The sequence below is a fragment of the Sebastes umbrosus genome, chromosome 4, assembly GCF_015220745.1.
Source record: "Sebastes umbrosus isolate fSebUmb1 chromosome 4, fSebUmb1.pri, whole genome shotgun sequence".
Classification (NCBI taxonomy): domain Eukaryota; kingdom Metazoa; phylum Chordata; class Actinopteri; order Perciformes; family Sebastidae; genus Sebastes; species Sebastes umbrosus.
Genome location: NC_051272.1, coordinates 12329834 through 12353854, shown reverse-complemented (window position 1 = coordinate 12353854; position 24021 = coordinate 12329834). Strand labels below are relative to the sequence as shown.

Sequence of the window (24021 nt, the reverse complement as noted above, 5' to 3'; positions counted from 1 at the left end):
AAGGAAGGTCCTCTCTGAGACCTTCACAGGTAGATTACTGTACTTCTGTTTTCTGCTGTGAGAGAAATCACAGTGAAGCTGCTGGAGAACTGAGGAGAGGCTTGAAAGAGAGGAATCAGTGAGACAATGAGAGGAGGAGGAGACATGAAAGGGATTTATTCATGTATGGGCTCAGAGAATGAAAGAATAAATGAGATAATGGAGCGGCGCTCATTAACACGTTGAGAGGAGACCTCGCCAATCTGCCACGCCGACAGGAGACGGTAAATAAAGACGTCAGGTTGGCAGATGAAAGCAGCCGCGTCCTCTCTCAAGTGTGTTTTATGAGCCTTTGAGACTCCTAACAGTCTTTTTAGGGATTTAATGGATTCGTTAGATTTGAGCCTTTAACGCTCCTTCAGGGAGGTTCACGCTCAGTCTGCTGTTCCATCTTATATAATCACTCACTCTGCAAACAGTCACACAACAGTTATACCAACGATACCAACACACTGTGTGATTCAATACACACGGCTGATCTATGATATCAGTTTTATTAATCTGCTCCATCTGCAAAATTCAACCAAGACAAACAAGGTGTGCATGAGAAGCACGCGACAGATCATTATTAGAGAATAAAGTCATAATAATATGAGTCATAACAGTTACAGAAAAAAAAAAAATTATTTCAAGATTTTGTTTCCAGTATTTCGAGAATAAAAGTTGTAATATTTTGAGAACAAAAATGGAATATTTCGATAAAATATCAGAATATTTTGAATAAAAACAGTTGTTATATTTTGAGAATAAAAAAGGAATTTTCGATCAAATATTGGAATACTTTGAATAAAAAAGTTGTAATATTTTGAGAAAAAACATGGAATATTTCCAGAAAATACTGGAATATTTGAATAAAAAAGTTGTAATATTTTGAGAACAAAAAAAGGAATATTTCGAGAAATTATTGGAATATTTTAAATAAAAAAAGTCCTAATATTGTGAGAACAAATAAGGAATATTTCCAGAAAATATTGGAATATGTTGAATAAAAATGTCGTAATTTTTTGAGAGTAAAGGCCTTTGCACACCATGTCTGTATTTTTTGTCCAAAACTGTTGCCCATTTAAAAATAAATACGACTGCACGTTGTGTCACTCACGTTACACGCTGACTCAGAAACTCTCATCCGTCATTAAAGTTTTCAGAACAGGTTTGATTTTCTGTTTTTTTGCATCCGTCTAAAAGGATGCTTCACCACTCACTTCCCACGTACACACACACACACTAAAAACTCTAATCTGTTCAGTAACTGGCTCTAGAGAAGAGCATTTAAGTTTTCACGTCAGCCACCGTAGCGCTTCAACACGCTTGGTACACGTGAGAAGTTGTAATCTGCAACCTCACCGCCAGATGCTTCCCGGTGTTCCTTTAAATTAAGGCGGTCAAAGTTAACGTCATAATAACGAATTCAAATTCATTCTAACGGCACTAATTTCATTAACGCATTAACGCAACTTGTGATTTAAAGATTTAAAGATTTAAAGCTAGAGTGAAGATACTGGTATCAACTAGAGAACCTGAGGAATCCATTGATAAGGCAGTTAATCGAACATTGGAGGTGTTAGAAATATTACCTACTTCATCTTGGTTAGTTTCTTTATGTGATGTTATTTAATATATGTGTACTAATGTCATTCCTGCTGTGTTTTTTGGTTAAGATGTAAAATGCTGTGTTTAGTATGTATTTTTATTGACCTGCTGAATAAGATAAAGAAATAAACTAGTACTTACAGCGAGTATTTATCAGCAGAAGGTACTCATCAAATATACTGTAAACACAGACTGAACCCCTTCATATATTAGATTATTATTATAGATGCACCTGGTCAGTTTATATACTGTTCATATACTATTGAGTTGTTCATCTTTTATATCTAAAATCTGGATCTGCTGCAACCAGTAGCTGTCAGATAGTGAAGTACAATATTTACTTTTTGTAGTGGAGTAGAAGTATAAAGTAGCATAAAATGAGTACCTCAATTGTGCTGAAGTAAATGTATTTGGTTACTTTCCACCACTGCTGGTGTGTAGTAATGCTGAGTCAGGTGTTGAGTAAATAAGTAGTGTTAATCAGGTTTTAGTGATTTTATTGTGAATGTTAAACTGAAGTTTTTGAACACAGTTGTTGTTGTTGTGTTTCAGAGTGAGGAGGACGACAGCCGGAGCGTCGCTGCCTCTTCTGTCATGGTGAGTGTGTGTGTGTGTGTGTGTGTGTGTGTGTGTGTGTGTGTTATCTGAACAGTGGAGAGCCGTCAGCTCCCCCCCCCCCCACACTGTTCCCATGGTGATATCCCATAATCACTGCCGTCCTGCTCCCTGACAGGACGCAGCGCCGGCTGCTCATTGGCTGTGACGGCCTCCCACTGCTCTCTGACTGGAACCAGCAGGGAAGCTCTGGTTTCAACTGGAGATGATGGACAAGTTTTAGTTTTTATAACTATACAAAACTAATGATTATTGATTGATTTTTTTATGTCCGACCAACAGAACACAAGTTCAGTTTATTATCAAACAGAGAAAAGCTGCAAATGTTTTCTCGAAAAGTGACTGAAACAATTAATTAATTATCAAACTAGCAATCAACTAATATTTATATATAAAAGAATTTGTAAAAAATATAACTAGAGATGTTCTACTTTATGATAGAAAGAGCTCTGAGCTTTGATTCAGTGTTAACATCGGTTTGGGAAAATGTGAATTATAAATAAATGATGGATTAAGGCTGCGTCTGAGATCTCATACTCAGCTCTACATATCCAATCTGTGTCCTATCGTTCTACACTTCTGTCTGAATAAACAGTATGTAGAGTATAGAAGCAAAGAGATGAAACCCCAGTGTTTTTTTTTACAACAGCCACTGCCGCCATCTTGGACTGAAAACGTTTAATATAGTCATAATATTTTATTGTTTAAGACAGGACATTTCAGTAGAATATGACGTTTTACTGGCGTCCGGTAGTCGCTTTCAGTCCAAAATGGCAGAAGCGTAGCTCTGCTGCCGGGTGCTGATGTTGCAATAGAACAAACTATTTACTTTCACTTCTTGGTGATATACGTTCTTTGGCCCTAGTTTACATCTTTTCGGAGCAGTAACCAAAACGACGGTTTGTGAGAAGCGCTGCCGTTGGCCACCAGGAGACTACTTCCCAGAGAGGAGAGCAGGCGTTAGCTAGCTAGCTTGTCAGTCTCCGGACAAACTATCTAACTAACTAGCCAGTTCTGGAGACAGACAAAAACCAAGATGGGGTAGGGGTAATCTGGTCCCATTGGTTAATGTTAACTTTCTCAACTAACACTGTCCCTGTCTCTGTGAGGACACCTGGTCTCTGTGTGTGTTGTCAGGTCCTCTGTTGGTCTGTCCTGGTCTCTGTGAGGACACCTGGTCTCTGTGTGTGTTGTCAGGTCCTCTGTTGGTCTGTCCTGGTCTCTGTGAGGACACCTGGTCTCTGTGTGTGTTGTCAGGCTGAAGAACAGCCTCCCTCTGTGTGTAATTATCATGGAGCTGTATCAGGTGACCAGAGAGGACGGCCCGGCGGGTCTCTGATTAAAGGCTGGCTGCTGCTCCACGGCGTCCTGCTGGACAATAAACACCACTAATGGCATAAGGACCCCCGCCCTGCAGCACGGCGGGCCCCGCCACGGCCAGAGGACAACGAGGACGTGGAAAATACCAACACATGATGTCATATTACAGGCTGAGGGTCTATTTTAGAGCATCAGATACTCTCAGTGTAGCTGGGAGGCCTGATGGACCCAGAGTTACTGACATGATCCAGACACTCAGGTTTGGAAGCATATTATTGTTTGGAAACAGGGTCACATGGTCTGAATATAAGGGTTGAGTCCGTAGTAGATCTGTGGTCATTATGTTTTTTTCTGTTTGTTTCAATTTACAAAGTTAACAATCCAGCAGAAAATAAGTTTTCCTTTCAGTGCTAACCACTGCACCACGGTATTTCTATAAAAGATGAACCAGCATCAGTGAGATCAATGCTGATGTTGACCATGTTGGTTTTTGACCGTCACCATTTGGGTTTTTGGCAGTCTCCATCTTGGTTTTAGGGTGTCGCCATCTTGGATTTTGGCGGTTGCGATCTTGGATTTTGGCGGTTGCGATCTTGGTTTTTGGCCGCCGCCAACTTGGTTTTTGGCAGTCGTTATCTTGGTCTTAGGGCGTCACCATCTCGGTTTTTGGCCGTCGTTATCTTGGTCTTAGGGCGTCGCCATCTCGGTTTTTGGCCGTCGCTGTCTTGGTTTTACGTCATCACCATTTTGGTTTTTGGCCGTCGCCAACTTGGTTTTTGGCCATCTCCATCTTGGTTTTAGGGCGTCGCCATGTTGGTTTTTGGCCATCACTAACTTGGTTTTAGGGTGTTGCGATATCGGTTTTTGGCTGTCACCATCTTGGATTTTGGCCGTTGCCATCTTGGTTTTTGGCTGTCGCCAGCTTGATTTTGTCCGTAGCCATCTTACAATGTTTACTGATGTGATAACAGAAGTGAGAAGTTGGTTCATTACAATCAGACTTCTTTTTTGCCCCCCCACCCCCCCAGTCTCTGTTCCACAGGGTGCAGCTGGATCCTCTGGAGAAGCTCTGGTGGAGGAGCTCAGCTCTGGGGAACATGGCCGCCCAGCGTCAGCTGCTGGCTCAGGAGCCCAGCCTGGTGCTGAAGAAGGTACATTTATAAAATATCTCCTACTAGAGGCTGACTGTAGATGATTACTCTGTCTACGTAACAGTTAAAGAAGAAATGAATCAGTGATGTTATTCTCTGATATGAGGTGAACTGCTGTCAGAGCTGCTAACAGAACCAATTGACGCCGGCTGAAAGTTCATTTCAACAGTTCATCACTAAATACCTGTTAAATGACTGAAGTTGTGAAATATTATTGACAGAATCAGAATCTTTTTATTTACTGAATGAAACTTTCTCTCATCTTCTCTTCTGCTCTCGTCAGGATTTCGTCTCTGTGAGTAAAACATACTCATGCAGCATCGCCCTGTCGGGGATTCTTTCACAACAATGACCCACTCGCTGTACATTATCCCGCTTATTACACGGCTACTTACTGAAGAAATCAATATTTTGACACGAAGACGGTCATCCTGAGTCCGACATCAGAGCTGCGCCCATAGCAACGGTCTGTTATACATAGCAACGGTCTGCTATAGAGAAATTACAGACCACAGAATGTCGTGATTGACCAATCAGAATCGAGTATTCAACACAGCCGTGTAATATATATATATAATATAATATATAATATAATATAATAATAATATAATAAGAAATAAGAAATAATTGCAGTAATGTTATATACAGGATTTGATTTGTATGTATTTATCAATATTTTTAGACATAATAAAAAAACATAGTCTCGTAAAAAACAGAGACAAAGTTTAGCAAAGTACTTGACAACAATACATCCCATAAACACCCATCTGTTATGCAAATATCAAGACGAGTCATTCATAATTCACTGTCATTAACAAATGCTAATAATAAAAAGAGAAAATCAGGCGATAATCTTAATAGGCCTTTAAACTTGTATGCCAGAGGAAAACATTGGTTGGCCTCATCATCTCACACATATCAAACACTATTTTTTGAATTCATTGACAATAAGAAAAATCTAGAGTATTGCAATGAGTGAGTAAATATGTTGAAGCTATTTAATTGAGACGTTATTTAATTATTCTAGTGTTTGATTGCTCACAGGTTGCTGCTCTAAGAGGAGCTGATATAAATGAAAGTGTTAAAGTATTCTTTGTTTCTCTGTCTCCACCTCCCCCTCGACTGACGACCTTGTGTGATGTGAATGCCGCCGTACACGAAGGGGGTAAGTTGTCTTTTCCTTTTGGCGGCGTTAACACTAATCATCTAAACACAGTGGAACAACAACACACTGACTTCTGCCTCAATTAGCTCAGTGCTGATATCACAGAGAACAGCTCCCTCACCACCGTCTGGTGCCTTCACTGCCGTCTGAGACAGTCGGATGTTCGGACGTCTGCCGCCTCTTTGAAGCCAGGACTGTGTGTGTGTGTGTTTGCGTGTGTGTGTGTGTGTGTGTGTGGGGGGGGGGGTTAATGAAAAATGCAGTTCATGTAAATAGGATTCACACTGACGTCCCATTTTCTGGCATGTTTGTGTACAGAAGCAGCAGAGAGGCTGCGTTGCTTTGCGAGGCGTGTAGTCCTCCCTTCAGACAGCCTGACAGCTCCGAGCAGCCAAACACCTGACAGTCCTACACTGTCCTACATACACTACCACCTCCACTTCCACCTCCACCACACTATGCTAAACACTGTCCTACATACACAACCACCTCCACCACACTATGCTAAACACTGTCCTACATACACAACCACCTCCACCTCCACCATGCTCCTCTTGTCTTTCTGCTACCGTCACGTTAATATCAGCAGCATGGAGGAATTACTGAACAGGTCGACAAGGCTCAGGCCCAGAGGCCCAAAGGGTGAATGGGCCTCTGGGTCAGAACCTCTGTTACAAGTGACTGCTGATATTTAATCAAATGACCACAAAGAGGCCTAAAAACACCACTGAAAGATGCAAAACGACCACAAAGAGACGCAAAACAACTACAAAGAGACACAAAACAACCACAAAGAGACACAGGACATATTTTTGTAGTTGTTTTGCATCTCTTTGTGGTTGTTTTGCGTCTCTTTGTGTTTTTTTTGCGCCTCTGTGGTTGTTTTGTGTGTCTTTGTAGTGGTTTTGCGTCTCTTTGTGGTTGTTTTGTGTGTCTTTGTAGTGGTTTTGCGTGTCTTTGTGGTTGTTTTGTATCTCTTTGTCGTTGTTTTGCATCTCTTTGTGGTTGTTTGGCGCTTCTTTGTTGTTGTTTTGTGTGTCTTTGTGGTTGTTTCGTCTCTTTGTGGTTGTTTAATGTCTCTTTGAGGTTGTTTTGTGTCTCTTTGTGGTTGTTTTGCGACTCTTTGTGGTTGTTTTGTGTCTCTTTGTGGTTGTTTTGCGTCTCTTTGTGGTTGTTTCGTCTCTTTGTGGTTGTTTAGCGTCTCTTTGAGGTTGTTTTGTGTGTCTTTGTGGTTGTTTTGCGCCTCTTTTTGGATGTTTTGTGTGTCTTTGTAGTGGTTTTGTGTCTCTTTGTGGTTGTTTTGCGTCTCTTTGTGGTTGTTTGGCGCTTCTTTGTTGTTGTTTTGTGTGTCTTTGTGATTGTTTCGTCTCTTTTTGGTTGTTTAGCGTCTCTTTGAGGTTGTTTTGTGTCTCTTTGTGGTTGTTTTGCATCTCTTTGTGGTTGTTTTGCGTCTCTTTGTAGTTGTTTTGTGTCTCTTTGTGGTTGTTTTGCGTCTCTTTGTGCTCATTTTGTGTCCCTCTCAGTCTGGGGGTCTTGCTCCTATGAAGGAGGGATGGGGGCCGTCTCCACGTCTGTGCCCAGGGCCCCGTTGTCTCATAATCCGGCCATGATTAGCAGTCGGACGCTGCAGCAGGATAGACTTCATGCTCATTAGGGACTGTGTGATTTGAGCGGCCCAGCGGCCCAGACAATGGGGATGTGTAATGATATTGTAATTACATGGTAATTAATATTTGAGCAAACAGTGAGCCTGAAGCGAGGCAGATGGGAGGGACTGATCATCACACAATCAGCCTCAACATCTTTCATTCGCTCCAGTGTTTGAGTCCACCGTCTCCTCCGTGTGCTTTTACTTTCTGTTCTTAAAGTCCTGATTTCACAGTTATACGGTGAGAATGTGGGAGTCGGTCAACAGGCGGATGAAGTCCGGTTGTCCTCGTTTAGACAGCTCACCCCGTCGGGGAGCTCACTAATCTGTACGCAGTGTTTACAGATCGATCCTCCTCCAGTCCCAACATATGTTCTTCAGATTCATTGTTAAGTCAAAGTGTGATTCTCCACCCAGTAAAAGAGGCTCTTTCAAACCGGCACATATGGTCGAACTGTTGCAGGCCGGCTTTGAAAACTCCCCGCCGATGCCAGAAGTAGAATTTCACACGGCATTATGGGACTCTAAGCTTCCTATTCAAGAGCTTCTGCAAAAGGACCCCTCCATATGGCCTCGCCTAATGCGCTGCCCCCCTTCCTCCCATTAGCTGCATGGACCTCCCCATGCAGAAATAACAACATCAATGGTGTAACCCTCGCGCCACTTGAGAGTATTACACTCCTTTTCATGCTTCACTTGATCAAAACGGAAGGAGTGAAATTCACGCCTGTTTGATGTGCCTTTTCCCTGCTGCTCTCCCACAGCAGCGCTAACTCATTCTGCCCGTCACTCCTCTGCCACCAACGGGCCAGCAGATGCCCGCCGCACTGCCGCCCGCCGTCGGGAGGCAGTTGCCAGTTTGTGCCGGGTCACCGTCAGCGCTGCCCTCCTGGATCTGTCAGAGGACGATAGCTGAGCGTCCTGCTGAGGCAGACAGGTGTCCATCATGTTTGCAAATGTGTGAATGTGTCACACGCTGCGTTTATTCAACCAGCGATTCTGAACGAATCCACAAATCAGGAATACGTTACATTCCTGCTGACTCTTCTGCTCAAACTGTTTATTAGATCTTTTAATGGATTTTACCCACTTTGCAGGCAGCTATTGGTTTCCATTCATTTCTGTATCGTTTGAGAATTAATTAGCAGACACTTGCAGGATTTGCAGAATAACAATATTTAATCACCCATTTTGTATCTGTTCCAAATGTACCTTAAAGGGAGATCTGTCAAGTATTTAATACTCTTATCAACATTGGAGTGGACGAATATGCTGCTTTATGCAAATTTATGTAAATATTTATTATTGGAAAATCAATTAACAACACAAAACAATGATAAATATTGTCCAGAAACATTCACAGGTACTGCATTTAGCATAACTAATATGCTCAAATCATAACATGGTAAACTGCAGCCCAACAGGCACCAACAGCTGTCAGTGTGTCAGTGTGCTGACTTGACTATGACTTGCCCCAAACTGCATGTGATTATCATAAAGTGGGCATGTCTGTAAAGGGGAGACTCGTGGGTACCCATAGAACCCATTTTCATTCACATATCTTGATGTCAGAGGTCAAGGGACCCCTTTGAAAATGGCCCTGACAGTTTTTCCTCGCGTTATCCCGTTAACTTTGACAGCCCTAGTGGAAAATGAAATTCAATTTTGTTTGCTCAGAGATTCACGTAAATATCTTTGTGAACCAGAGAAACGTGTTCTGGGTAATCATAGTTCACAGAGGAACCAACGCTCACACCTCAACAACAAAGAAGAAATAAGACATTAAATAAAACATTAAAGCAGTTTGTAGGAACGACATAAATACAACATGATCTATTAGAGAGTATCATGGAGTCTCAGCTCATAATGAGTTGTGTTCTCCATGTGGGTTAACAGCTCCTCTCATGTCCTCTCATTTCCTCATCTTCTCTCATCTCCTCTCATCTCCTCACAGCTCCTTTCATCTCCTCTCATCTCCTCTCAGCTCCTCACAGCTCCTCTCATCTCCTATCATCTCCTCTCATCTCCTCTCATCTCCTCTCATCTCCTCACAGCTCCTTTCATCTCCTCTCATCTCCTATCATCTCCTCACAGCTCCTTTCATCTCCTCTCATCTCCTCTCAGCTCCTCACAGCTCCTCTCATCTCCTTTCATCTCCTATCATCTCCTCTCAGCTCCTCACAGCTCCTCTCATCTCCTCTCATCTCCTCTCAGCTCCTTTCAGCTCCTCTCATCTCCTCACAGCTCCTTCATCTCCTCACAGCTCCTCTCATCTCCTCTCATCTCCTCTCAGTTCCTCTCATCTCCTCTCAGCTCCTCTCAGTTCCTCTCATCTCCTCTCATCTCTTCTCAGCTCCTCTCAGCTCCTCTCAGCTCCTCACAGCTCCTCTCATCTCCTCTCAGCTCCTCTCATCTCCTCTCAGCTCCTCTCAGTTCCTCTCATCTCCTCTCATCTCCTCTCAGCTCCTCTCATCTCCTCTCATCTCCTCTCAGATCCTCTCAGCTCCTCTCATCTCCTCTCAGATCCTCTCATCTCCTCTCATCTCCTCTCATCTCCTCACAGCTCCTCTCAGCTCCTCTCAGCTCCTCTCAGCTCCTCTCATCTCCTCTCAGCTCCTCTCAGCTCCTCTCAGCTCCTCTCAGCTCCTCTCATCTCCTCTCAGCTCCTCTCAGCTCTTCTCATCTCCTCTCAGATCCTCTCATCTCCTCTCATCTCCTCACAGCTCCTCTCATCTCCTCTCATCTCCTCTCAGCTCCTCTCAGCTCCTCTAAGCACTGCTGTCAGTGTGTATTGCGGTGTGTGTTGCAGTGTGTGTTGAGGTGTGTGTGTGCGTGAGGCCCAAACAATCTCAGTGAGTGTCGGAAGCGTCCGGCGGCGAGGCGGGGTTCAGTTAGCACCTTCTAATGAAAAGCGTGGCGGTTGAAGCAGCCTGGCAGCAGCTCAGCGGTCAGCCTGTATCACAGAGACACCGCCAAAATAAAGCTCCGTTAACCATCCTGTACACGACATCCTGAATGACGAACATCAGTGGTGAAATTGGTGTAAATCTTTTTATTGGAGTCAAAACAACATTCCTGCTAATGTACAAATCTTTGCGTCAAAATAATACTGTTCCTTATTCACAGCACATCTCCTAGAAGCAAAATAAAATTGGACCAAAACTTTTGGTCTGGGAGTTGTTTGTGTTTTAACCCTTTCACAGTGTGTTTTCACTTCATCAAAGTTGATTATAACATTTAGTCAACTAGAAATGTCTTATTCAGCTTTCAGTTGTATTTAGCTCAGATTACAGCTGACTGATGTTTACTCGTCTTCTGTCCAGTTCAGATGTGGACAGAAGAGGGTCGGAGGTGTGAATAGATGAGAGACATGTTAGACTGGGACTAGCAGGAGACACGTTCACACATACAGGAAGACATTTATTTTTTACTATCACTGTTTATACCCGATGTTGGAATCACATCCTTCATGACTGTGTTGACAGAAAGTCTCTTTTTATTCTGTCTCTTCTGTTGACGTCCATCGGACTCATCAAGTTTGTAAGTTCAGTAGTTTAGTTTCACTGTGGTGTTTGTTCGTTAGCCTGTTAGCGTGAGCAACGCTGCTGTCCACAGTTTCCTTCAGTCAAAACCTTTTAATATGCTCTGCTGTAAATCAGGATTACTTTTAAAGTTTTTAGATGCTTATTCATTTTTAAATAGTCATGAACGTCTAATAAGAAAAGGTGAAGGTTGGAAGGATGAAGGTGTGTAAACTGTGTGTGTGTTTTCAGACGGCGCTTCACTGGGCAGCCAAGCAGGGCCGTCAGGAGGCGGCGGACATGATGCTGCGGTCCGGAGCCGACGTCAACGTCAGATCGGTGAGCGGCGTGTGTGTGTGTGTGTGTGTCAGAATCAGCAGCCGTCATGCACTTTAATAACTTCAGCTGGACCTTCAGTTCATAAACAACCACAGTAACATCCTCTTCATCACAGATTCTCCTCCTTAAAGGAACAGTTCACTTCCTGTCCAACGGAGAGACATAACAGTCGCACTGAGGACAGTCCGCCCCTAGGCGGCGGAACTTAGGCGACAGGATGTAGGCGGTGTCAACGGGATATAGGCGACGGGACGTAAGACAAGATGATGGGACCTAGGTGGTGTGGACAGGACGTAGGTCAAGATGATGGGACGTAGGCGGTGTGGATGCGACGTAGGTCAGGACGATGGGACATAGGCAATGGGACGTGGGTGGTGTGGATGGGTTAAAGGCGGTGTGGACGGGACGTAGGTCAAGATGATGGGATGTAGGCGGTGGGATGTAGGTCAAGATGATGGGACGTAGGCGATGTGGTCGTAGGTCAGGACGATGGGATATAGGCAATGGGACGTGGGTGGTGAGGATGGGTTATAGGCGGTGTGGACGGGACGTAGGTCAAGATGATGGGACATAGGCAGTGTGGACGGGATGTAGGTCCGGGCGATGGGACGCAGGTGGTTTCGACGGGACATAGGCATAAACGACGGGATGTAGGTGCTTTTTTATTGGGCATCAACCTCACGTTTACACACGTATTGTTGAAAAAATATAGACTTGCAGTGTCAATAAAGGCTTCAGTTCAGGTCGCGGTTACGTGAGACTCAGCTGAGACGGAGCCGAGCAGACAGCTGCTGACCAGATTAATATGAGAGAATATTAATTTACAGAGATGTTTATTAAATAGTTCAACAACATCACAATGCTACACACTCTCTCTCACACACACACACAGACCTGATTTACTATACAAACACACTCTCACACACACATCCTGTGAAGCCTGTAGGGGGTTTTTCATTATCCAATTATATATCATCCGTGCTCTGGTTTAACCCCGCTGTAACGTACAGTGGACGCCCCACGAGGCCTTTCTCCTCCAATTACTCTTTCAGCCTCTCAAGTTCACGGCGTTAACCTCGGCGGGCCAGAGGCCGCCGCCACAACAAACAACAGCAGAGGCTTGTTAACCTCCGTAATCCTCCCGCTGCTGCAGAGAAACATCTTCACACGTTAGCTTTCAGCCTGTAGCATCACGGCTTTATGGATCATAACGTCTGTTGGTCCAGACTGAAACATCTCAACAACTATTATGGGATGGATGGTGATGAAATGTGGCTCATCATTCAGGATGAACTGTAATAACTTTTCCTCTGTCACCATCATCACGTCAACATGTTTATGTGGTTTATGACCAAATACCTGCAGAACTAAAGACATTCATCAGCTGGACTCTGTGTTTACTGATAATTAGCTGATGTTAGCATCACACTAAATGTTAGCTAACATACTAAACTAATGTTAGCATGCTAACATACTAAACTAAGATGGTGGGTAATTAAGGCTCTGAAGGCCCGATCACAGCAGTATTTAAAACTGTGAAACTTCTTATCCCGTCGTCTTCACCTATGTCCCGCAGTCATCGCCTACGTCCCGTCGCCTACATCCTTCCGTCTTCACCTACGTCCCGTCATCGTCACCTGCCTCCCATCACCTACATCCCGTCACCTATGTCCTGTCGCCATCGCCTACGTCCCGTCGCCTACATCCCGTCGCCTATGTCCCGTCGCCTACGTCCAGTTGCCAATATCCCTTCGCCTACATCCCGTTGTCTTATCCTACGTGCTGTCGCTTTCTCCTACGTCCCGTCGCCCATTAAGCGACGAGGGGATGTAGGTGACAATGAAAGGACGTAGGTGATGAAGACGGAACGTAGGTGAAGACGACGGAACGTAGACGGTGGCGAAGGGACGTAGGTGTGTCAGGTAGATCTTTAGTGCGCTCTCATCATTGAAATGTGAAACCAAACTAACGGATCAGATGTCTGTGTAATAGAAAACGTGAACGTTGGTTCTGATTGTGAGGTTTTAAAACAGCTCTGAGTTTAAAGATCAGCTGTTTGTTTTTATTTCTGCTTTCACAGTCGATAGAAACGGAGTGAAAATATGCTGTTTGACACACACACACACACACACACACACACACACACACACGCACGCACGCACGCACATACACGCACACACTCAGAGCGTCATCAGTGTGCAGTGGATTGATTCGAACGGGCCAATGTTGTGATTACTTAATGGCTTCCAGACAGCCGTGGGCCTGGAGAATTCAATTTAGCATCTGCCTCTGTGAGTGTTAATCTGCTTGCCGCCGCCGCCGCCGCTGCCGCTGATGATGAGCACACAGGAGATAATGTTCAAACCCCACCAGAGCAAAGCAAAGCAGACAAGTCACTCATTGGCTCCATAATTACATAATTAACTTTTTGTCTCTAATCGTTAAGGAGGTAATGGCTCTGATAAAAAGACCCTCAGCTAGAGCGGCGAGCAAATCAGAAATCAATAATCCATAGAGCGGCATTAAGAGGGAGGAATAGCTCCGCTCTCAGAGAACGCTTTGGATTCACTGGAGGAGGTTCAGTGCTTCTGTAATGGATTCTCTCTGCAGCGCTTCAGATACTCTCCTCAACCTCACCTCCTCAATTGAAAAAGAAGACGTATATGAAGGCGACGACGGGACGTACATGTAGGCGACGACGGGACCTACATGTAGGCGCCGACGGGACGTACATGTAGGCGACGACGGGATGTACATGAATGCGGCGACGGGACATACATGAATGCGGCGACGGGACGTACATGTAGGCGACGACGGGACGTCCATGTAGGCTACGACGGGACCTACATGTAGGCGCCGACGGGACGTACATGTAGGCGATGACGGGATGTAAGCGACGACGGGACGTAGGCAACGAAGGGACGTAGGCGACGACAAGACGTAGGTGACAATGACAAGACGTAGGCGATGACAAGACGTAGGCGATGACAAGGCGTAGGCGATGACAAGACGTAGGCGATGAAGACTACGGGATGTATGTGAAGACGATGGGACGTAGGTTTTTTGGAGACCTTTGGGAAAAGATTTATGACCTCTGAGTTGTACTCAGAATATATGTGAAGAAACATGTTGCAATAATGATTTCCCTTCACCCCGTTTAAAGAGAGTAAATAAAGTCAGGATATGTTTTTATTTCACAGTAATATCTCCAGATGTTGAACGCAGTTGAGTAAATATCTTTTTCTCTCTTCTTTTATCTGCTCTTCATCCTCTTCATCCTCTTCATCTTCCTCTCCAACCATCCATCACCAACAGCACGTAAGTTTCTGAACCATTCTCACTTTAGAAATCTGCCGCTGTACCAGACTCCCCTTAGATATCACACTATTTAAGGAAATAGAGCTCTGACAGGTGAGTTTGCGGCTCAGTGTTTGATCCTCTGTGTTTCTCTGACCTCTCTCTGCCTCGTCTCTCTGAAGGGGGTAAGTCATCTTTTAATTAATCCACCTTATAAAAATGTTTTTAAAACAACAGCACATGAGACACAGATGTGGTTAAAGTGGAGTCGTCACACGAAAACAGGACGCTCCAGATGTGCACAAAGAGACAGAGATTTTTAGAGAGAATCAGAGGAAAAGAATTCAACTCTTCACTTCAACGTCAGATTCAGGACTGAGGTTTATAAGATATGACAGGATTCAAGGACTTTTCAGTGACTTTTAAGGTGAAATTTAAGGATTAAGGACACTAAACGTTGTTTTAAAACAAAAACGATCTCCATCCAGAAGAGCGTTTGTTTTCTTCCAGAAACGGTTCATGTGATGACGAATCAGGGAAGGACACGTCGTGACTGATCAGACCCATTCAGGAAGTGAACGTTGGCTTCTGCATCATCGTTTTTAAAGGTCTCCGTTTCTGTCCGTCCTGACTAAAACGTATTCCCCGGGTTTAAAACTAAAACGGGGTCAGCAGCATTTTCAAATATCTCGAAAACGGCGGAGTAGTGAGGACACCAGGCATAAACGTAGCAGAAGTTATCTGTTTTAAAACGTATTAGTGTGGATGTAACCTGAGCTGTTTCCTGTGCTACCAGCTGATCTCGCTGTGACATCATCTTGGATCAGGACTGAGGCCTCCGCTCTCAGGACCTCCTGCTGTCGTGGCCTTTAGCTCTGATATGAAGCTCAAAGTGCATTTTAAAAACACATGAAAGCAACTCAACCTTTCAACAAAATGTCAGACGGTGTGTTTACGGCCTCAGAGACGTCTTCATGTTAGTCTGAGGTGTTTACTTGCTATTAGTCCCAGCACCATGATCACGTCAGTCAGATATAGATATACTGTATATATATACACTGTATATATACATATATATATCATATATAACCATAACTGGTTTAATGAGCCATTCGCAGCTTCACTGTACCGGTTGTGTGTACTTAGACTTGCATGGCTTAATCTTTGAGACAAGCATATGCTACTGGCAGGATCAACCAGGTAGCCCTCAGGATGTAGGGCATCGTATATAACTATATATATATATATATATATATATATATATATATATAGTAATGATCATATAGCAGTTTATTGTGTAACGGGTGTCAGAGTGGCGGTAAAGACGTTGACAGTGTGACAGCACATCAGACAGCCTCCAGGGCCCATTTACAGTCTGTAAACTACAGACCCGTTCTCCTAATCAACACCGACTTCAAACCGTCTGCCGTTCCTTTACTGTCATGTATCCGGGATGGAAACGGTGGACTGACGGAGCGTTTGTTCGTCTCTGACGCTGACAGCAGCTCAGCATGACGGGCGGGCCGATCCGCTGGGACTCGCCGTGTTAATGTGAACAAATGATGGCGACTGACACGGAGTGACGGACGAACACACAGATCCTCCGTTATTGGAGCTGACAGGAGGCTGATTTTACTGATCCAGTGGATTCTGAACTCACTCTGGTTCCTGTTTCACACCTCAGACTAAAATCTGTAAACTGTAAACAAGTCGGCTGATCTGGGACATGATTCAGGAGCTTTAAACACTTTTAATCAACTTTAAAACCATCTGGAGTCTGAGCATGTTTGATTTATAGCAACACAACTTTGTTTATTTACACATCATGTAGAGACGAGATGAGCTGAGAACAAAGTGAGAAAAAGTCCAAGAAAACTTTCCAAACCACCTCATGTAGCATGAACCTACTTCAAGTCACTCTGAGTTCTTGTGATTACTCACAGAGGATCACAGTTTACCTACTGTACCTCTATTTATACATATACAGTATATATATATATATATCATTATGGTGTATGTTATTGTGAGTACAGACCATAATACTGTGTGTCGTTTCCAGGGTTACACAGCTCTCCACCTGGCCTCCATCCATGGCCACCAGCACATCGTCCAGGCCCTCATCAACACTCACAGTGAGTCAGTCCACCTTAAATCCACCTTCAGTGAGTCAGTCCACCTTAAATCCTCCTTCAGATTCATGAGGAACAAACATAAAGAGAGAACGTGTTCCTCTCCATCCTTCTTAACTCTACAACAACTTTTAACATTTTTGACCACACTGGTCATGTTGACCAGACTACAAAGTTTTCATACAAAATGTGATAAAAAGTGAATGATAATAAACGATAAACCTTTATTGATCAACAGTGAAATTCAGTTGTTGCAGCAGCATAAAAAGACAGAAATAATAAGAGCTTTATTAAACTAAAATAAGAATAGATTAAAAATAGATAGAGAGAATCGATTATTCTATAATTTTTCAAAAAATGTTCACCTATTTTACTAATAATTTTCAGATATTTTAGTATATTTTTTAGTTTTCATACAAAATGTAATAAAAAGTTAATGATAACATAAAATAAACTTTTATTGATCAACAGGGAAATAGATAGAGATAATATTAAGACATTTTTCACAAATTATTTCAACTATTTTACTAATAATTTTCAGATATTTTCTTCATATTTTTTGGACATTTTTCATATATTTGTTTGACATATTTTACATGTTTTACTAATAATTTTCAGATTTTTTCCGAATATTTTTCGGATGTTTTTCATATATCTTTTTGACGTTTTTCACCTATTTTTCACCTATTTTACTAATGATTTTCAGATATTTTCCGCATATTTTTGGGAAATTTTTCACATGTTTTACTAATAAATTTCAGACATCTTTCACATGTTTATTTACCATTACTAAATCACCCATGAATGTATTGATTAACAGGGAAATTCAGTTATTGCAGCAGCACAAAGACATAAATAATAAGAGCTTTATGAAACTAAAATAGGAATAAAAAATAGAAAACTATACAAGAGTGTCTGGAGACAAACATTAGAAGGTAAATTATGAGTAATGCGGTGATAAGCAGTCTAATACTCAATAATGAAATTAAACTAACATATAATCTATTATTAAGAGAACTGGAACACACAAATACAACATTAATATTGTTGTTTCTCTCTGGTTGTGTAGTTGTGTGTGAGGGTTTTATTCATAATAACGTATGAAATTGATATTCACACATTGAGAATCAAACAGCGAGGGATTCTTCTCCTCCTCCATCTCCACGCCTCAGAGCCTCTCTGAGAGGAGGAGGAGGAGGTAGTGATGCAGATCGCCTCTGGCAGACAAAAGACAAAAGACACACCCAACGGACAGATTGACAAGTCCAGTCCACACACACACACACACGCACACACACACACACACACACACACACACACACACACAGGAAAAGAGGAGTTGATATTGGTGCTAATGAGGCCGACTCATGATGGACTCTGATGATCCCTGCGGAGCTGCGGCGGCGCCCTGTAACCACCGTCGACTCATGTGGTCACCGGGGTCACCGTCTGCACATTTAACATGTTTCCATATGAACACGTTGTTTCTGCAGAGTCACAGAGCTGAACAGACCTGTCAATCAATCACTACAACAGTCGCTGTTGTACTTCCTGTTGTTCTCTGGCTCTAGATAGATATTCCCATATTCGTACAACTCCACATCAACAACAACTTGTAATTATTCAATAGAATATAAAGTTAACCTCAATCTGTTCCTGTTTCAGCTTGATCTTAAAGTGCATACATACACACTTGAACACACTTGAACACACTTTTTAGGGCATTTATATGTTTAATTTGCCTATTTTTATATTGTCATATTTTCTCGTTTTATTCTTATAGGTACAAATGTTTTATTTAACACCTGAGAGTTTCATGCTTTAATGCACTAGATTTGATTCAAATACACATTTTTGTTTATATCGCTTTTTGAGTTTGAGTGTAGAAAATATTGAGTAATTAAGATATGAATCTGTTGGGTCGGAGGGATACTGTCTTCATGGGTAATTCGACCCAACAATGTACTTTAATGTTGGTTGTCCAGCAGAAATTCACAGAGCAGCAACAGCAGCAATTCATGAGCTAACCACACGGTACAACGAATACAGCAACAACTAATCATTTCAAATCAGTCTGATGTTAAACATAAATCTATGTGGAGGAACTCAGACAAAACTCTGCATTAAAAGCTTAAACTTTTACTCTAAATATCGACCTGTGTCCGGCGTTGAACTCGGCGTGTATCTATAGAGGAGACTGATGAAGCTGAGTTGAGGCGTCCTCGCTGCAGCTTCTGTTTCTGTTCTGGCAGTTTAAACTGGGTTTGATGGAGGAGGGAGGAGGTTGGTGGGAGTTTAACTGTCTTCAGTTACTCAGTGAAACCATTAACTTCCCAGTGTCACACCGAGCATCCTCCTCTGTGCTGCAACATGATGATGATGACTGGGTTCGTCTGCAGCCTCCTCACACTCAGAGTTAAACAACACAGTTCATCCTTCATGTTATATCTGCTGAGTTTACAGAGAGACAGAAAACCAACACTGAGGATACTTCATCCTTTGTATGTCTGGAGGTTTGAGTCGTACATCTCATCGTTGTGACTGAGATATAAAAGTCGTCAAAGTCCCGGCTGACATAATAAGGAAAACATTTTAAATATGACTTTCAGAAGAGAAAACTGGTCAGAATGAGTCGAGTCGGAGATGATCTTTATTTTAAATTTTTTTACCTTCAAATGAAACCATCAGAAAGAGAACCATGACTGTTTGGTTGAAGGGCTGAAGGTGGATTCATAGTGGAAGCCAGAGGTTGAGGGGAGTCCTACAGTCTCTACCTGCGCTGTACTGACTGTGTTTCACAGAGAGTTCCCGGTAAATTACTGGGATCACCGTCCAGGCTCCGCTAGTGATTTCCACTATTCACACATTCACTACGTTCAGGAACATTTCCCTTTTGAGCCTTTTCTCACATGGTAATGCTGGAATAGATGGGGCAAGAGACGGTCCTGCAGATGGTGCTAATACACTTATGGATGCTAACCGCCATAAAACTCAACAGGAGAAGAAGCTGTTTTGTCCGGTGCCAATGTTGTTATTTTAGGACATTTTTCACCTTTTTTTTTTACCTATTTTACTAATAATTTTCATATATTTTTCAGACATTTTTCATGTATTTTTCAGATATTTTAGTAATATTTTTCAGATATTTTCCACATATCTTTCGGACATTGTTCAGATATTTTTCAGATATTTTAATAATCATTTTCAGATATTTTCCACATATTTTTGGGAAATTTTTCATAACTTTCTTGACATTTTTTCACATATTTTACTAATAATTTTTAGATGTGTTCCGCATATTTTTCATTTTTTTTTTTTTTTTTTTTTTTTTACATTTTTCATATATTTTTTATATTTTTCACATATTTTACTAATATTTTTCACATATTTTCTGCATATTTTTCATAATTTTGAAGCCGCGAGTTCGGCATTTTGGTTGTTGCCATCTTATTTTTTGGCCATTACCTGGTAGTCATCCTGGTCATTCAGGATGTTCCTCCCCCTCTCTCCCTGTCCGTCCTGTCCTTCATGAGAAACATGAAATAAACCTGATCTGAAGCTCTTTGACCAGAGTAATACTAATACATTATATTTAGTGGTCGTCTAGCATCACGTGTTCTTCTTCTCTTGTTTCCATCAGATGCTAACAGCTCCATCAGAGATTATCACGGGAAGACGGCAGTCCACTACTGGAGCGGCTGCACCGACGTCTTCAACAAACCTCAGGCTCAGTCAGGTGACCCACGCTTCATGTTCACATGCTTTTTGCTGTATAACTACAGATAATATATTATATTATTTATATTGAAGCATGTTGTGTGATCCAAAACAAGCATAAAAGGATAAAAATGTTCCCCTCTGATGTCGAGTCACTATAATATATAATATATAATAATAAATCTTCTTATTTCATTGGACCCTGATTGAGTTTTCAGGCTCATTTGGATATATCGCCCCCAGCAGGAGAACTACCTTTACAAAGGTGAACCATATTTTTCTCACCAGCCAATCAGAGCAGACTGGGCTTCTTAAAGAGACAGGTGCTAAAATGGAGTGTTTCAGACGGACGGTGGATATTCACATAGACAGGATGAGACCATTAATGTAAACATGTTCTAGTAGAAAACCCAAAATACAAGTATGAACCTGAAAATGAGCAGGATATGGCCCCATTAAAAACTCTTCATCACATATTGATATAATTCCTATTTTAATTATTAATTCATTATTTATCAGATGCTGCATGTTTATAACAACATCATCTGCATATTGATTGAGCTATGATGTGTTCACACCAAGAGCGAAGCGAATTTTCACCTCACTTTACTCGCAAGAGTCGGTCCACTGGTATCATTTGTGTTCATTCATGCTGGATGTGCCGTAGAGGAGGAGGAGCTTGTCTCCATAGATACCAACAACTTTTCTCCATCAACCATGGAAGAAATAACCTCTGTTGCTGCTTTGTACATGTTGTGGAAGTCCCCGATATGTCAGAAAACCAAGCGCCATCGTGTCTGGGTCCATAATATCACCCGGCGGCGAGCTGTATTCACATACAGTGTCATTGCACTGACTGTATCTAGCAGCCACACGTCACTACTGCGGTATGAACCCAAAATAAACAGATTGTGCTGTGATTTAATATCAATAAACAGATCAAAATGATGCTGAAATAACTACATAATGATGCTGATTAGTAAAAAGTCTGAATTCATGCTTTGTCAGGTCAGTTACCAAGACAACAAGCAAACAACTTTTAAAATGCTTGTTTTCTGAATGGAGTTTGGATGGATCAGTGCCAGGCTATGCAGCTGCTCCATCAACACTCAACATAAAGTCATCTAGGAATAAATACGGCAGCAACGCTGTTGTTTCTACCATAGACAGTCTGTGGTTTCTACACAGAGTTTGGTCCAGTCTCAGTACAGATATGATGTACTATTGTAGCTCTGGGTGACCACAGACACATACAAGATTTATTTCCTCCATTTCTGATTCATCAACATCAGGACGTCAGTGACGACAGTAGGACAATCTCAATGCTGAGAGGCTTTCACCACACAGCGTCACGCCAAGTTCTCGCTCCAGTTGAAATATTTAAACTCCCTTTCGTGTCGCCTGCCACGAATTTGCGTCCACTTTGCATTGATTATTGTATTTAATTGCGCTGTGTGAAAAGTGAACTTTGTGTTAACGTACCGTAAAGTTCCCGGATCAAGAAGGATGTTGATGATGTGTCCTCAGGTGGGACGTTTTTCCGGGGAAGACGGACGCAGCGTTACGCTCTGCCGTCGTTACTGCTGACTCGGTCTCGCAGTCAGGGACAACTCAACCTGGATTTTGGGACGCCGCCGCTGTCGGCCTCTCACGACGTGCTGGACCTCCACCTGTGACTGTTACCTTTCACCCTCCATGATGGCACCACACCCAGACCACCCTCCCCGCTGCATGAGTTCTTCTCTGTGTAGCCAACAGCAGCATCAGCACACAGCGACAGGTTTGAAGGTGAAGGTGGTTGATAAGAGCTGAGTTTGTGTCCCATCTCGTCCTGGAAGTCTCAGCTCCTTCGGTGTAGCTGTTATACTTAGTTATATTTAGTTAACCTGTGTTTGTGACTTTATTTAGTCATTTCAATGACAGATTTCAAGTCAAAAGTAAACTTTGTAAAAGAGTCAAAATGTTCATAAGTTCTCATTAATTTGTAATAAATGGATCACCTGACCTGAACTCTCCAGTTCTGACAGAACTGATGCTACTGCAGCAGCTACACTAACCTCTTCAGGACCAACGGTCTCCGTGTCGTCACACACCCCTAAGCCACGCCCCCTAGCTGCACAGGACGCTGATTGGTCCGGACACAGACACATTACCTGCAGCCTGACAAGACGGATTCTCGTGTGATCTTGTGAGAATCCAGCTGTGTTCATACTAAACTTACCAGTGTTGGAGGTTTACTTCTCAGAAAGTCATTTGAATGCATCATATGTAGTCTGAGTTGCACTAAGAGACGTTCAAAACACAACACAGTAAAACGCAACGTAAAACCTATTCAGAGTACTTTATTGTACCAGTGGAACAACAGTTTGATCCTCTTCAGGTCTGTGTTTGGTCACTGCTGTTAAACTTTCTTGAGGTTTATTTGGGTTTTAGCAGCACTGATTAACATTATAAAAGTTTTAGCCATCATCAGCATGCTGTGATCACATCTGTCAGGACTGTTCTGCAGGTGATGGACCGCCCATCACACCTGTGGGACGATCTGGATCGGCGTGCACGCCGACTCTGAGGAGTGGAAAGTGAAATCTACTTCTGACTTCTATGGTCCCACTGAGTGCAGTAACGGACGCTAACAGAGAGAATTTATTTACATTTACTGGCTTCATTATTTTGTTTTTGTTCATTAATGTGTTTCATTTTGTCGTCTGATATTCTGTCTGTTGTGAAGTGGTGAATAAATATATCCAGTGTAGGAAATAAAGGGACCAAAAACAACTAGAAAAGTACCATTTAAAAGCCTCTTGGCGTATTTAAATCATATGATGTGATCAGTACAGACGACATGGCGTGAATCAACACCAAAAGCAAGAACAGCGTATGACCCAGGTATTATTATAAAGCATTGATTTTACGATGCAGATGTGTTTTATTGCATCCTGATGTTTCATCTGTGGAGGAACAATTAAAAGTAGTTTGGTCTGGTTGAATCTGGTCTGTAAATGTTGGACCTCCCGCTCTCTCTCATTGATGTCGTCATTAACTTCCCTCTATTAGCTCGTAGCATAAAGCTCATTATGAGCCTCAATCAGGCCGACCAGCAGCAGTTGAGTCAATGATGACTTTACACTAATAACAACCGTTCAGTCCAGTTAATGCGGGAATTAGCAAAGTTCGCAGCTATCAGACACTGAACACAACGCTGACAGAACTAGAAAACCTAAAGAATCCATCGGTACCAACCATGTCATTGTAGCTTATCATGAAGGAGGATAAATAACGCTCCAAACTTATGCAAAATGTTGGCGAGGAAAACCGTCAAGGCCATTTTCAAAGGGGTCCCTTGACCTCTGACCTCCAGATATGTGAATGAAAATGGGTTCTATGGGTACCCACGAGTCTCCCCTTTACAGACATGCCCACTTTATGATAATCACATGCAGTTTGGGGCAAGTCATAGTCAAGTCAGCACACTGACACACTGACAGCTGTT

The 24021-nt window shown here is 42.5% G+C and overlaps 1 protein-coding gene across 1 annotated transcript; it reads left to right on the top strand.

Annotated features, from left to right (window-relative positions):
* Positions 1-2185: 2185 nt before the first annotated feature.
* On the top strand, positions 2186-23507 carry LOC119486118 (ankyrin repeat domain-containing protein SOWAHC). Its single transcript, XM_037765993.1, has 11 exons — positions 2186-2226; positions 4593-4715; positions 4999-5010; positions 5878-5880; positions 11302-11388; positions 14704-14706; positions 14868-14870; positions 16745-16817; positions 20455-20550; positions 22059-22719; positions 23041-23507. Exons 1-10 carry the CDS (start codon positions 2224-2226, stop codon positions 22205-22207), a joined length of 552 nt encoding a protein of 183 aa, XP_037621921.1. The 5' UTR covers positions 2186-2223; the 3' UTR covers positions 22208-22719; positions 23041-23507.
* Positions 23508-24021: the final 514 nt, after the last annotated feature.